Source organism: Schistocerca serialis, chromosome 1, assembly GCF_023864345.2.
Source record: "Schistocerca serialis cubense isolate TAMUIC-IGC-003099 chromosome 1, iqSchSeri2.2, whole genome shotgun sequence".
Lineage (NCBI taxonomy): Eukaryota > Metazoa > Arthropoda > Insecta > Orthoptera > Acrididae > Schistocerca > Schistocerca serialis.
The window spans coordinates 526,474,781-526,492,212 of record NC_064638.1 but is presented as its reverse complement, the minus strand read 5'-3'; the positions used below and the strand labels follow the sequence as shown (position 1 = coordinate 526,492,212).

General features: G+C 40.2%; 1 protein-coding gene across 1 annotated transcript in view; it reads right to left on the bottom strand.

Moving 5' to 3' along the window:
• The window catches only part of LOC126474727 (neurofibromin), a 457,914-nt gene that overhangs the window by 118,444 nt on the left and 322,038 nt on the right, over positions 1-17,432 (bottom strand). The window contains exon 45 of the mRNA XM_050102210.1: positions 5,145-5,315. Within this exon, the coding sequence (XP_049958167.1) occupies positions 5,145-5,315 (171 nt within the window). The remainder of the gene's footprint in view (positions 1-5,144; positions 5,316-17,432) is intronic.

The window sequence follows — 17,432 nt, the reverse complement described above, 5'->3', positions numbered from 1 at the left end:
TTGGAGTTCATTTGCACATCTTTTTTCCAGCCGTTATCTGATCATTATCCTGTCTTCTCTTGTTCCTATGCTATGTAGTCCAAATTTGGAAATCACATTATTCAAAATTTTTGTTTTTTAGCAGTGAAATCCTCGCATATTATCAGGCTTGTCTTCTGGAGTTTAATCACTATGACATTTCTTCATATATGATACAAACTTTATGATTGTGGGACCAGGTTTTGCAGATCACGACGTTCTACATTCTACTCTATAACTTCTGATTATAGAATATGCTGCATGTATATTTGTTCTCACTTTCAGCTTTTGCAATTTAAAATGGCTATGTTAAAAGTAAGTATTTTAATTTTACCAGTGTACTTTTCAGTGCTGCACAACAATATGTCATCCACATTGCCTTTGCCTAGAAGAATTGCAAGTGATGTTTGGTACCATTTTACCAGAATTGAAGAAAAAGGAAAATGCCACTACTTCAGCAGATAATTGCCATAGCTTCTGAATCATCATCAAACCTGAAGAGATACCTAAAAGCAAATCATCCTACAGTGGCTCTGGAACAATGTTGGTCAGGAAGTTGATCAAGATCATTATCAATCAATGCAGAAATTCGAGAAATAATTTCTCATGAATTGTCCTCTCTGATGTCTCGTTCTACCTCAGGTGAAGGTATCCTCCCAGAAAGGCAAATTGAGTCTCAAGATGTATCCAGCCTATCAGTGTCATCAGGTTCTGGATCAAGTCTTGATTTATTTCCTTTCATGGTGCACTCACCCTCAACAGCTTTTCATTTACAACAACCAATAAGTAATTTTTTTAATATTATAAAGCCACTCACATTAAATAAAAATATGGCATTACATGTACAGCTTTTAAAAATGATTTGCAGAGAATACCATCCTTTCTCTGTAGTTGAAGAGGCAGAATTTAATATGTATATGCTTTACCCAAATTATAATTAGCCAAGTGGAAAAACATTGTCAAAGTCTCTAATGCCCAGTTTGCATCAAGAGTTATTTGATAAAATTAAAAATGATTTGACCACTGTAAAGGCAGTCTGCCTTTCATCTGATGCATGGACAAGTTAAATAACATTAGTTTGTATGCACTCACTGCACATTTCATGGATGAGAAGAGTGAATTAAAGTCATGCCTTTTAGAGTGCTCACATTTCGAAGACAGACACACTGCAGAAAACATCTCAAATTGGGTCAAGTCTGTTATCCCAAATACAATATCAGCTTCAAACAGAAAATGCATCAATTATGAAATTAACTGCCATGCTTCTGAAACCTTCACATATCTCATGCTTTGCACATTCTTTAAACCTCACTGGGCAACACACAATTCAGAAGTCCATACAGAAAACTGCTGACAAGGTCAAATAAGTTGTTATGTTTCTTACGGAGAGACCCTCTGCTTTAAGCAAACTAGCTGAAAAGCAAGAAATTTAAAAAAGACCAACTGAAACAGAAACAAGACGTTCCAGCCAGAGGGACCTCTAATTATGAAATGCTGCACAGATTTACTTTAAATAAAGATCCCATAATTTTTTGCCTCCATTTTAGGTGGAAAATCGATCACCTTAAACTTAAACGGTACAGACTGGGAGACAATGCAACAGAAATTAAGGTTATTGAAAGTTTTCGATGAGGTGGCCAAAGAAGTGTTCCTAGAGAAAACAGTCTCACTTTTAAAAATGAAAATCTTGCTAAGATTAATGGAACAGCAACTAAAATCTTTTAAAGACAAAGAACAGAATATCCTCAAGAAATAGTCATTGGTTGATAATTTGCTTAAAGGATTATCAAAGTGGTTTGGGGTTATCTCCAGCAACGAACTGATCAATCAGGCAACGTTACTGCATCCACAATTCAAAGGCAAGGATTTTCAGACGACAAACATTTCAGGACTTCTACTGAAGGGTATTGGAGAAATGAAAGTGCTCGTTTTTCAACAAGAAAAAACAGAGCTCATTTCTCAACCAGTTACCAATGTGATATACGAAACTTCATCAATCTGGGAGGAGTTCAATGAAACCATTAGTCAGCTTCAAGTAAATCAGGACCCATAAAGGGCAGAAATTGTTGAACTGGACAAATATTTAGTTGAGGGATATTTGCCTAGAAATAGCAATCCCTTAAACTGGCGGGAAACAAGAAAATTGCTGTGGCCTGTGCTGTATCAGCTGGTTGTAAAAGTATTATGTATCACAACAGCATCAGTGACCCGTGAAATATATTTTTTCAAGAGCAGGACAAATGTGTGCTGAGAAGATTAAAAGACTCACATTGACTAAAATGGGGCATATTTTGTTTATAAATGACAATACTAATTAATTTTTCTCTAATAGGAACATATATGGTAATACTGGCTGTAAATGATGACTGCAGACACACTTCAATTACAGTTGTTATAATTTTTTCCAATAAAAGTATTAAAATATGACAAGAATCAGTCTTCATTTACAAAATTTTTCTACTTGATAAAAAATATTTAGGATTTTAGCGTAATATATACAATTTTCATAGAAGACAAAATTTAAAACTTCTGTATCTGAAAATTACTAGGGATGTAACACAAAAGTATTACTCCTCTTTACATGTGTTTTCAAAATAGGACCAAATCAGATAAAAGTACAGTTTAGCGTCTGAAGCAAAAAGGCAATGTACCTTCATTTTACTTTTTTTGCGAGTGAATGGTGAATGCTGTCATGAAACAGAGCTAATTCACTTCAGTGAGTGACCAGTTCTGATCTGATCTCTGAAAAGAACAGTTTTTCTCATCTCTATTTGCCTCTGCAGTGAGTGACAATTTCATTCAAACTCCCCCTCCCCTGCTGCTCCAGTTCTTTGCCTTTTTAAGAACACCCCAGATAGAAAAATCCAGAGGATTGAGGTCAGGTAAAGTACAAGGCTTGCTCGCTCTGTCTATCTTAGACCTTACTGGCATGATACCTGTTGTCTTGTATCAGCAGCAAAATGTGTTGCTGCCCCATCATGCACATACTCAATTCTCCAAACATGAGCCATGCTTGAAATTTGAGCTCAAGCAGATGGGAACTTAACTGAAAAGTTTACATTTCCCATATATTTCTACTAATTAGGCTAATGTTCCACATTGAAGTTAGTGGTGGATCATAACCGCACATTGACAATTGTCTCATAAGTCAGTTGTTTATGGGAGTTTTTACTGGAATGTTTTAACTGCTGTAATTGTATACTTCCACCCATGTCAATTTTTGTTATGCACCCTGTATATTTTGTCAACTGAAACCTCAGATTGCTCGAAACCACACAACATAGTTACCTTAAAGGATAATGGAACTAAGGCTGCTACTGTGTGACTGCATTGGTTATTTGCAATGTTGGCAAAATCTGAATTACATGTAATATTTGCCTGAAGACTTAGTTTTTGCTGATCGGAGCTAGTGAGTCGAGAGCTACAGATACTGTAATATGAATAAATAATACGTACTTCTTTTGAAACATGGGAACAGGGAACATCACATGATTAACTGGCAGGGAGAAGGGGATTATACAATAGTTTCTTTTCTGTTCCAAAGTAACCCCACACACTCTTTTCCTTCTTTCGAATTACACTAAGACTGATGCACTACAAAACATTAGTTGAGACCTGTCTTCTTCCAACAAAACATATCCTGTAATACCAGTAAAACTGTAATAACATTTAAGTAGTGTTTACAGAGTGAGCAAAAAAAGAAACAGTGTGAACAATAATATAAGGTTAAGACTCATGCATCAAAAATGTTGAATCATTCTATGAAAATACCATTTAAAACTATTATTCAACAGAATAAGTACTGAAAATAATGGTTACTTTTAAGATGCAATTCACAATATCATCTAGCATTTTTTATAAAAATTACTAGTGACCCGGCCTCATCTTCATGATGCAAGGAATACATTTACAATCAATGTGAATACTGTATGTGAATCATGGGTATATGTGGGTGTGAGTGATTCAGTATGTATCGGTGGCTGGCTGAGGTTGCACAAAGAAGAGGAAAAAATAAGAAAAATCATGCACAATCTACATGTTTAGCTCATGCTACAGCACTCCTATTGTGTAGGTTAGTACACACTGTGATGCACTGTTGGAACTTGGCACAATTCTTGTTGTAGACTCTTTCGCCATGCCTCATAAAGATTCGCGTCCACATCCATGTTTGATTCAAGCTGAAAACTCAGTAATCTGCTGCAATGCTGAAAGGATGTACTGTATCTAAACAAAGCAAACTTATTTAAGTTGTTGAAGTAATTTTTCAGAAAAACCTTTTTCTGTATCACAAATAAAAACAGCACACGTTTTGGATTTGCATGTTGCTTTTGCTGTGCACTTGTTCTCAAGTGATTGCAGGAAAACTACTTGTTAAAAACATTTGATTCCTTTAAATATTTATTACGATATTTCAAAGTCTGAAGATTTCACAGTAAATTGACAGAACAAAATGTGATTTTTGCTTTGAGGGAAACAGATATTAGCAGTCTGAAATTGTTATCATATTTTGGAATGTGTCCCTCAACCATCTGTAGAACTATTTCCAATTCTTCTGTATTCATGTGCAGGAAATTTCTGAACTCCATTCAAAAAGATCATGCCTATGTTTGTATGACATTTAAAAGGACTAAATGTTTTTCTTGCCAGGAGACTCGTTTACCAGTCTTCTGCATAATTTGAAAGTGTACAAACAAATAATATCTGAATACTTTAAGGGACATGCACACTGAGTGCACTGTGTGGAACACGTACCGCCTATTGTCAGGACACAAAAGGAAGAGTCTTGTCACACACTGCTGTCAGCCAAGTAGTTCTGCCGTTCACCACTAAATGGCAATAGCATCATTTTCACATGGTGGTTGACTATTTCTTCATAGTCCTGCCTGTTTGCCACAATATATTCATAAATTACACACACAAACCTTCCTCATAAAAAAAGTCTACCTGTTAATACAAACCATATAAAAATATCTACAGTAGTTCCTGAGATTAGTCTGAATATACAAAGCGAAGCGTTCAGGGAACTTCAATTTTTTGTAATTATTGAAAGTAAAAACAAATTGTCATGCAAACAATTATCAAAAATGCGATATAACAACCAAGTTAAGATAAATGAAGAAATTTACCTGCCAAATATGCAACACTCTCTGGCATTACTTCAAATTTGTCTCTTTTATGAGGCTTTGCCACTATCCCAAGCAAACTAGTAAGAACACGTGCTGTTCGAGATACTGTCGTTGGAGTTGGATGTCTGAACCCCTTAAGGAGATGCCCCACAAGAGCAAAATGAAAATTTGCTGTAACAAGAAAACATTACCTTTTTTTTCATAATGAAGTATATCAGAAAAATGCTGGTTCATGGATCAGGTTCTACCAATGTATAGCAGGTACATAATAAAATTTTTCATATGAATAAAACAGAAATAATGTACATAAAAAAAATTTAGGAACTTACTTTCCAAAAGTTAAGACACCAGAGATTGCACACACAACCGACACTTAATGTCATAAAACTGCCTTATTTTAAGTTATTTCACAATATCATTTTGGAAACTGTAAGTGCACCTTCAGGTATTACAGCGTGCCAAATGACTGTATGCACTCTTTCAAGCAAAACTGTAGCTATAACGAAAGAATGAGTTAGAATACAAAAATACACTCCTGGAAATTGAAATAAGAACACCGTGAATTCATTGTCCCAGGAAGGGGAAACTTTATTGACACATTCCTGGGGTCAGATACATCACATGATCACACTGACAGAACCACAGGCACATAGACACAGGCAACAGAGCATGCACAATGTCGGCACTAGTACAGTGTACATCCACCTTTCGCAGCAATGCATGCTGCTATTCTCCCATGGAGACGATCGTAGAGATGCTGGATGTAGTCCTGTGGAACGGCTTGCCATGCCATTTCCACCTGGCGCCTCAGTTGGACCAGCATTCGTGCTGGACGTGCAGACCGCGTGAGACGACGCTTCATCCAGTCCCAAACATGCTCAATGGGGGACAGATCCGGAGATCTTGCTGGCCAGGGTAGTTGACTTACACCTTCTAGAGCACGTTGGGTGGCACGGGATACATGCGGACGTGCATTGTCCTGTTGGAACAGCAAGTTCCCTTGGCGGTGTAGGAATGGTAGAACGATGGGTTCGATGACGGTTTGGATGTACCGTGCACTATTCAGTGTCCCCTCGACGATCAACAGTGGTGTACGGCCAGTGTAGGAGATCGCTCCCCACACCATGATGCCGGGTGTTGGCCCAGTGTGCCTCGGTCGTATGCAGTCCTGATTGTGGCGCTCACCTGCACGGCGCCAAACACGCATACGACCATCATTGGCACCAAGGCAGAAGCGACTCTCATCGCTGAAGACGACACGTCTCCATTCGTCCCTCCATTCACGCCTGTCGCGACACCACTGGAGGCGGGCTGCACGATGTTGGGGCGTGAGCGGAAGACGGCCTAACGGTGTGTGGGACCGTAGCCCAGCTTCATGGAAATGGTTGCGAATGGTCCTCGCCGATACCCCAGGAGCAACAGTGTCCCTAATTTGCTGGGAAGTGGCGGTGCGGTCCCCTACGGCACTGCGTAGGATCCTACGGTCTTGGCGTGCATCCGTGCGTCGCTGCGGTCCGGTCCCAGGTCGACGGGCACGTGCACCTTCCGCCGACCACTGGCGACAACATCGATGTACGGTGGAGACCTCACGCCCCACGTGTTGAGCAATTCGGCGGTACGTCCACCCGGCCTCCCGCATGCCCACTATACGCCCTCGCTCAAAGTCCGTCAACTGCACATACGGTTCACGTCCACGCTGTCGCGGCACGCTACCAGTGTTAAAGACTGTGATGGAGCTCCGTATGCCATGGCAAACTGGCTGACACTGATGGCGGCGGTGCACAAATGCTGCGCAGCTAGCGCCATTCGACGGCCAACACCGCGGTTCCTGGTGTGTCCGCTGTGCCATGCATGTGATCATTGCTTGTACAGCCCTCTCGCAGTGTCCGGAGCAAGTATGGTGGGTCTGACACACCGGTGTCAATGTGTTCTTTTTTCCATTTCCAGGAGTGTAACATGATTCTTCTTCTTCTTCTTTTTCCCCTAACTCAACAGAAACGTAGTTCTCCACAGTTTAAAGATACAAAAACGGATTAGTACTCAGGATTTGAAATATGTCTATGAGTAATGATTAACAGAAGACACCATCTCACAAGAAAACAATTCCTTATGTTTACCAAAACATACTTCATCACAGCCAGTGTGTTTACTGCTATTCTTTCTCAAAATACAGACCTGGAAAATGTGCAAGTTTGGAATCTGTTGACACAATATTTATCTCTGTTGTTACATCATAAATCTATGAATTGAATGTTACTTTACATTACATTTTGTATTTACTGTCACTGTTGGCTGATTTTGACTGCAAGTAAACAGTGAATGCAGCATGTCATCTAGAATATCTTTTAGACTAAATATTCCAACAAAGATTTTTTCATGTGTATCAATGTGAGAACTACTGTTTCTATGCTACTTTGATTCTGAGCTAGTTTATACTACTGACCAATTGTTTTTTAACATATTATTAAAACTATTTTCTTATTGGCAAGCTGTAGATGGCTATTATATATTTTAACTTCATATCGGAAAAAAGGCACAAATTGCTAATTAAATAATGTGTTATAATGCTGGATGAACTTCATTTACATGTTCCTGATACTTGTTTACATTACTGACTGCTTTAAATATGCTAACCTGATTTTAAGGTTCACCTCAGTTTGCTTTACTGGTTTTTAGGATGGTAAAGCGTTTGTTGTATTTGTTGTTCTGGAACACAAAATCTGAGTTGGTTGTTTTTGTTTCCTAGTAAGAAGTAAGAAAATATGTAATTTACTGACATCCACAGCTATTCAACAGCACAGTAATAGCTATGACAAATCAAAAAAATAGCTAGTAGCCAAGATAGTCTAGCTCATGTCCTTTGCAGTGACAATAACTGTCACTAATTATGCCAATAATTCCCACTTTAACCCCCCTCCACACACACAATATCATGAAAAGGATAGATTGCTAATTGCCATACAGAGTATGTGTTGATTCACAGATAGGCACAATGAAAAGGCTGTTAACATTTAAGCTTTATGCCAAAAAGGCCTTCTTCAGAAATATAACATATACACAGACAAGCACAATGCACACACTCATGCCCACTGTCTCAGGCCACTGTGGCCCAGCTGTCGACTGCGACCGAGTCTGATGTGAACAGCAGTCTGCGACGGGTGGTGGGGGTAAGGAGGAATCACGGGTTGGAGAAAAGAAGAGATAGCAGGTAGGAGTGGCAGAAGGTGGTGTGATGACTGTGAGAGTGTGCAGGGACATCATAATGGATCACTCTCCTCTAACATCCCCATTTTTTCTGTAGAAATAACCAATAGTATGTATGCTCTCGATTCTTGTATAGGTGAACATTCTCAACTGCTTAACTGAATGAACTTCATATGATTTTGTATATGATGTATTAAATTTCAGGTTAAAATGTATAAAAAGAAATCAATTTGTTAGTACACTGTACGTGCACTCTTCTTTCAAAAATATTTGAAATTACAAAATTTCTGGCATACTTAAAATTCATATAATTAATTGCACAATTTAACACTAATTATTAAATTTATTTCTGGATTTATTTATAAAACAATGATATAATTTGGTAAAGATTCTTCTCCTGTCAAGAAAGTTTGTAAACTCTTTGTTTTGTAAACTCTTTGGTAATTGTGAGTACAGCAGAATGTAAGTAGTAGTGGGCATGCCTCTGTTGGAATCAAATGTGTTTTTGATTAAGTTTCTAATAATGTAATTTGTGGTGTTGTAAAAATGGAGACTGTGAAGTCAGTGTGGTATAGAAGAATGGGATAAAATAAAAGATATTCATAGCAACAGGCAAATCTTGATCAGTTATTTTGTCTTAAGGAACCTGTTAAATCATAATTACGGCCTCAAGAATGTACCCCTAGACACAATAATTACAGCCAACAACATGAAGGGTAAATCAAGATAAGTAAAGACGTTCTTCTTTTGTATACCTTACGCCTATCGAAGCTTTCAAAATTTGTGCAAAGACGGAGAATTTTAATAGTGATGCGTGGGAGAGTAAGATTACAATGTGGAGGGGACAGGATGGGGCTGCTAGGTGCAGTCAGGCTCTCTTCCCTTATTCCAGCATGCGCATACTGACCTCACCTAATCCATTTACACCTGATGACTCCTCTCTTCACATATATCCACCCAACAACCAGCATCCCTACAGTATAATCCTTCTATTTACTTATTTTTAATGCCAAAGTGTTTTCACATTTATTTTAGTTCGTTTTTGTGTTCACTAATGGCTGTCCTCCCTCCAAGTTTCATCTTACTTTCCCCATACTTCATCTGTTTCATCCTTTTTGCGATTTATCCTTACATTCTTTTAGGCAGTTTTTTTTATCGTCCATTATGAATTCTTGCTCCTTCCACCTGCACCATTACAGAAAAGTTTCCCTATCCCTAGCCAGAACCCACTCCCACTGTGCCTGCATTGTTGCCTAGCTCATGGGATCCTTCCGGCTGACCTGACCATCAAATTACCCATCTCCACTGCAACCTCTCCTCTCTATCTGTTCAAATTCCACAAGTCCACAGCCTGCATCAACCTAGTCCTGCAGTACCATACAAATTAGACCAAAAATTCCTTGTAATACCTTCTCCATATGTAAAATTTTGTTGTTGTGCAATCCCAGATTCCTGCAATCCGTGTCCCAGACTGAAACTCTTGCCCTCCTTGAACTACAGCAGCATGCACAATGCCATCTCAAAAAACTCTCCAATCTGTTCAGCATCGGCTCCCACCTTTGACTACCACTATTCACCACCTTTACAAAAGCCTCTGAACCACCCTCACATCCCCTCGTAGTTGATCGAGCCTGCTTCGTACACTTATTACTTGTATATTTACAATACAATCAGAAACAACTTCTCAACACTGTACTCTTCAGACCTGAAACAGTCTTGAACCTGTACTCCAAAATCCTCAGTACCACAGAAGTATCAATCCGTTCCAAAGGCCTTGACCCACATCTAAATTCAATTATTCTGGTGCCCCTACAGTGGAAACACTTTTTTGCCACTAACCCTACTAATCTGACTCAAACCAAAACCAATATCGAGCCTTGGCTGACTCATTTCACTCCTGCAACCAACTGTGGCCCAACCCCACTGCTCCAAAATCACCCCGTTAAGTTTCCAGAATTTCCTAACCTCGAACCTTACCTCACTGTCATTCCCAAATTCTTCAGCATTGAAATCAACCTTACATGCACAGGGAGAACTGCAATCCACCAACTAAAAGTTAATTTTAATCTTATAATCCCACCTGCCAACAAAGGCTCCAACAAAGTGGGACTGCAGGTATACCTATTAGAGACACTTCGTCAGCTGTCAGATTAGTCAACCTACAAACCCTGTCACAGTGGCCCCTTACCAAAAAACCAGTAGGATCTCCAGTCCCTCCTCAAATCCTTAGGCTCATTTCAGAAACTCTCCTCCGAATATATCTCCCTCCTCATCCCTATCACTACCTGAAGTCCTACCGCCTACGTGCTGTCTAAAAACCATAAACCTATCCTCCCAGGATGCCTCATTCTGGCAGGTTGCTAATGCTCCACTGAGTGAATCTCTGTTCTCATCGACCTTCACCTTCAGCCTATTACCTGTAACCTAATTTCCTACATAAATGACACTAATTCCTCCACCAACTATAGTTTCTGTTCCTCTACCTCCAGCACCCTGCTCATCGCTGTCGACACCACATTCCTCCATACTAACTTCAACGATGCCCATCGCCTTGTTGCCACCTTTACCAAAGCTTAATGTTTCCAAACCTACAACCTCCTTCCTGTTAACCATGACCAAATAATCCTTACCCACAATTGCTTCTCCTTTCAAGGCATCACTCCTGAACAAATCCACAGTACAACAATAGTCATCCACATGGCACTATCCTATGCCAACATCTTCATGAACTTCTAGAGGAGGGGAGGGGTAAGGGACTGCCCAGAAACCCAAACCCCTCACCTGTTTCTGTTTCACTGATGACATTTTCGTCACTGACTGTGAGAGCACCCTATCCACCTTCTTCCAGAACCCAACACCTTCTCCTTCATTTCATCCTCCTCAACCCAACAAGCAGCCTTTCTCTATGTTGACCTCTGTCTCAAGGGTGGCTTATCAGTACCTTAATCCACATCAAACTTACCAACCATCAGCAATACCTTCACTTCGACAAATGCCATCCATTCCGTACCAACACCTATGGTAAACACATCTGTAATGATGAGCAGATCCTCTCCAAATATGTCAATGAACTCACTCAACCCTAAGAGATTGAAATTATTCTGTCAACCTTGTACATGACATTTGTATCCAATCACCTACCACCTCCCACATACATGACATCTGTCCATAAAGGAGCACTCCTCTTGCGACTCAGTACCACCCAGGATTGAAGCAACTGCATGACATTCTCCGCTAGGGTTCCAAGTATCTCTTGTCTGAAATGAGTAATATCACAGCTGCTGTCCTCCCCCACCCCTCCCATAGTGGTATTCCACTGCTCATCAGACCTACGCAATGTCGTTGTCCATCCATGCTCCACTCCTGCTCCCAACCCTTGCCTCACATCTCATATCCCTGCAATAGACCTAGATGCAAGACCTGTCCCATATATCCTCTGACTATCACCTACTCTAATCCTGTCACAAGCATCTTCTAACCCATCAGAGGCAGGACTACCTGTGAAAGCAGTCATATGATCCACAAACTAAGCTGCAACCATGCTTTTACAAGGATATAACAACTACCAAGCCGTCTGTCTGCATGAATGGCCACCAACAAACTGTGGCCAAGAGACAGCTGGACCACCCAGTTGCTGAACATGCAGCCCAATATGAAGTGGTTCACTTCAGTAACTGTTTCACGACCTGCGCCATTTGGATTCCTCCTACTGACACCACCTTTTCTGAACTGAACAGGTGCTAACTCTCCCTACAACATACTCTACATCCCTATAAGCCCTCCAGCTTCAGCCACTGCTATTCCATGTCCTCCACCTACCTATCACCTTCCCTGTTGCCACTCCAGCACTACACATGCCTTCTATTCTGCCAGCACACTATTTCTCTTCCTTCTCACCCCCCCCCCCCCCCCCCGCCTCCTCAGCCCAGCTCTACTTCCTGACTCTGCACCCAGCAGCACAGTCCTGCTCCCACTATGTTCCTGCATGCTCCCACAGGTAGTACAACATTTTCCCTCACCTCTCCCCTGCTATACCTCCCACTCTCCACCCCCACGTCCTCCTCTCCTCCTTACCCCCCCCCCTCCCCCCAACCCATTTCAGTTAACTAGTCACGTCAGATGCAGTTATAGTTCGCACTTGGGCAATAGTGGCTGAAGGCAGTGGCCATGTATGTGTGTAAGTTGTGTTTATGTGAATGTGTGTGTGTGCTTGCTACTTCCAAAGAAGGCCTTTTGGCCAAAAGCTTTAATATTTAGCAGTCTTTCCATTGTGCCTGTCTGTAGCTCAATGACTCCTCCATGTGAGTAGCTATACATCCTCTTCATAAGAGTGTTGTAAGTATTATTGTGTTGCACATGATATGCTGCATTTTTGTACAGAACTGTAGCTGAAATGGATAGGCTCTCAGTGGAAATACAAAACCTATTATAATATAATATTCAGCAGACAAAAGTGCAACATGAGGCAAAGTAATCAACAGTTTCCCAATTCGACTACTTCCCACATCTATAGTTTCATAAGAAATTAAAAAAACTGACATTTCTACATGGTAAGAACCTTTATGTTACTGCAGAATGGCACACCTATTATAATCCTATTCTGCACGCACAAAGGCAAAGCTGTGAAACCATAATGACTACCATCAAAATCACTAAAATATTATGGCTAATGAATTCTGCAATATTTTCCCATCTAATTTCAGCAATTTTTATAGACATTTAAATTTCTATAAATGCGCTCCCAACTTGTCATGCAAATCATGCCTTCTGCTTTTACTGTCGGTTGTAGAACAATAAGTACTTATATATTTCTTGCATTTTGTTTTGTGTCTTCCTTATTTATGCAACTAAAGGTGAATTAGCTGTAAGACATCCTGAAATTTGCTGAGGTATTTGTTTGAACAATCTTCAGATATTTCACTGCCATAACCATATGGCAAGTAATCATCATAATCAGCAGCAGCAGCAACAGGTGTTTGAAATACCCTAATGGATAAATTGCCCTCCAGATCTTTCCACGCATTACAAATTTCAGCTATATTCAGCCATGTTTCTGCTACAAGTTTTATAATTCCATCTACATGCTTTCAATTAGGTCATCACTTCGAACTTTTCTTATCTCTTGAACTTTAGCAAACACACTAAACTCTTGCTAATCTAGCCCTCAGTGCCTGGTCTCTCAGTGATCTGGCCCACTTCCAGCCTCTAGTCGCTCAAACAGAAATGGAGCATACAATAATGAATTCTCATGTGCAACGAAGTTGTTAGTTAACTACAATGTTAAAAAATGTTATACATATTGAAATTGCGGATTTTTTTAATGTTTCAGTATCACGGCTTCAAAGGGAAACACATTATACTACATCTCAAGCAGAAACTCAAAATTAGAAATAAGTTGAACTGAAGTTCTTTGCAGAAAGCCATTGCTGCTGAGTACAACGTTGGATGAGCAATTATTTATGATGAAACTTTAACAGATGTTGAGATAATCAAAAGTGTAGAGCAAAGTTAGGATAAAACTGATGAAGAAGAAGGTACAGGAGAAGAGAACATGAAGATATTTCATACTGTTAGTGCTGAAGCTACATCTTCCTGGAGTACATTATACAACAATCAGAAACATGCAGTACCATTGTAATGCTTAGAAAGCCATTGTGTGAAAAGCATACTGCCATTGTGTGTCATCATTGTGACAACTAAAAATTTGGAACAAGTTTCATAGTGAGTGATGCTACTGTATTTGTACACACTTAAGCACTAACTATTCTATGAAAATGAATGTATCTTTGGATTTAATACAGTATAATCGCCATGTGTTTACACCAAATGTAAGATACTCTCAATAATCTATAACTTCTGCTAATTTGGCACCCATATGTGCAAGGAATGGCTGGATTAGCAACAGTCTAGTGCAACTTTCTTGAACTATTGATCACCCATTTGCCCATTTACTTGTCCTCCCCAATTACAATCATAATTATGACTTCCACGCCAGATTGTTCCTGCCAACATGTATGTCTCTATTGCTTGCTTAGCAACCCTATGCTTTTGAAAGCTCTTCACAGTAAAAGTCCATGTCTCAATCCTGGAATGTTATCAGGGCATGATTGGGGGGAAGTGGAGGTGAATCTCGGTTAGACAGATGCTTAAAATGAGTGAGGCAGCATTCAGTATTGATTTTGGGTTGACTCTGAGCCCCTCTGTAAATATGTCAAAGGTCTCACTGAGGTCTGTACAGACCAATGTTACCCTCCAAACCTCATCCAGAAGCTGACATCATACACCTTGTGTCCCAGTCACACACCATCCTCCAAGTATCCACTGACCAGCCACAAAGGAGAAGCCCCTTAGTGACTCAGCACCATCTAGGATTGGAGCAACTGAATCACATTCTCTGCTAATGTGTAAATTACTTCTCATGCCAGGAAATGAGAAATATCATCCACACCCCTTCCACAGTGGTGTCCTGCTGCCCATCCAACTAGCACTCTGTACTTTTCCATCCCTGCTCTTAACCCCTCACCCCATGGCTCATATCCCTGTGAAAGACCTAGATGCAGTCCTGTCCCACGCATGCTGCTCCAGTCCTGTCACAAGCATTTCCTGCCCGATCGAGAGTAGGGTCCCTGTGAAAGTAGACATACAGTCTACCAACTTAGCTGCAAAAACTGTGCAGCATTCTATGTGGGTGTGGCTAACAAGCTATCTGTCTGCATAAAAGGCCACTGCCAACATGTGATCAAGAAATAGCTGTGCAACCCAGCTGTTGAGCATACTGTGCAATACAGTGTACCCAGTTTCAGTGATTGCTTTACAGCCTGTGCCACCTGGAATCTCCTCACCAGCATCAACTTTTCTGAACCGAACAGGTGGGAACTCTCACTGCAAAATATGCATTGTTCCTGTAACCCCTGTGGCCTCAATCTTCACTAGTCCCTGTTGTCCACCTTACTCTAATCCTTCCTTGCTCCCATTCCAGTCCCATACATGCCTTCTATCCGCACTATACCCACATAGTCCTTTTCACCCCCCCCCCCCCCCCCCCCAACTCCAGTACAGCCTCCTGACAGTACACCCAGCAGCTACCATATCCATCATATCTATGCACAAATGATCTGATGCTAGATTGCTTGCAGGTTATTTGGAACAGAATACAAGGCTCTTTGCTTAACAGAAGTAAAATGTTGGTGCTGAATTATTTTGGGGACACCTCACCAAGGAAGTTCAGGATTTGATGGCAAAGAATGTAGACCTGGTAATAATTCCTGGCGACATGACCTCACCACTTAAATTTATGGATGTTGAGAATTGATCTTTCAAGGTCCACCTGCAACAGATTTACAGCGAGTGGCTTCTTCTAGGAGATTGTGCTTTCACTCCAAGGGGGGAAGTTAAAGGACCCTCGGTATCCATACTGGGTCAGTGGATCCTTTCTGTCTGGGGCAGAATATCAAATTAATGTATTATGAAAGGATTCAAAATTTAATGCGTATCATATGCTATGGATGGCTCAGAAGATGACATACTATAGGAGGAGAGTCAGGAAGGAAGAAATGACAGTAGGCTTATGAATGAAGATTGTGTTATAGTGATGAAGGTAATGAAACATATCAATACAACAGATATAGTAAACTAAAAAAGGAAGTGAAAATAAAAATGAAGGTAAATCATTTCTTTTTGCTTATCTTATTTCTTCTTTTACTATCAAAATAATCATTAAATGGAAAAAGTTCAGAATAGGTAAAATGTTAACTTTTTAAGGAAGTTAATTTATATCATTAAAACAGTTTGTAATTTTGTTTAGCCACACAATGTTGAAAATAAAATTTTTCCAAGGAGCCCATATATATATTAAAACAAAGATGATGTGACTTACCAAATGAAAGTGCTGGCAGGTCGACAGACACACAAACAAACACAAACATACACACAAAATTCAAGCTTTCGCAACAAACTGTTGCCTCATCAGGAAAGAGGGAAGGAGAGGGAAAGACGAAAGGACGTGGGTTTTAAGGGAGAGGGTAAGGAGTCATTCCAATCCCGGGAGCGGAAAGACTTACCTTAGGGGGAAAAAAGGACGGGTATTTCCCCCTAAGGTAAGTCTTTCCGCTCCCGGGATTGGAATGACTCCTTACCCTCTCCCTTAAAACCCACGTCCTTTCGTCTTTCCCTCTCCTTCCCTCTTTCCTGATGAGGCAACAGTTTGTTGCGAAAGCTTGAATTTTGTGTGTATGTTTGTGTTTGTTTGTGTGTCTGTCGACCTGCCAGCACTTTCATTTGGTAAGTCAAAATTATATATAAAAACAAAGATGAGGTGACTTACCGAACGAAAGCGCTGGCAGGTTGATAGACACACAAACAAACACAAACATACACACAAAATTCAAGCTTTCGCAACAAACTGTTGCCTCATCAGGAAAGAGAGAAGGAGAGGGAAAGACGAAAGGATGTGGGTTTTAAGGGAGAGGGTAAGGAGTCATTCCAATATTTAAATATGTCTGCTTGTGTCTGTATATGTGTGGATGGATATGTGTGTGTGTGCGAGTGTATACCCGTCCTTTTTTCCCCCTAAGGTAAGTCTTTCCGCTCCCGGGATTGGAATGACTCCTTACCCTCTCCCTTAAAACCCACATCCTTTCGTCTTTCCCTCTCCTTCTCTCTTTCCTGATGAGGCAACAGTTTGTTGCAAAAGCTTGAATTTTGTGTGTATGTTTGTGTTTGTTTGTGTGTCTATCGACCTGCCAGCGTTTTCGTTCGGTAAGTCACCTCATCTTTGTTTTTTTATATAAAATAGGGTCATCTTATATTCAGAGTCGTCTTATGCTCAGATAAATTTCAAATATCTTTAATCCCTAATTATTCAGTACCATACTGTGTACATTCTCAGTCTCTATAGTTGTAGTTTTGGGACTGATGTATCATCTTGAAGGGATTTAACAGTGTGTCTGAACTCATACACATATTTCTCAGCTTGACAGGTGAATTTTTGCTGGTGATAAGTTGCTGAAAACAAGTAATTTGATGAAGCATTGGTATTCTAATTTATTCTTTTGAAAAAAATACGCACAACAACACTACTTTAAA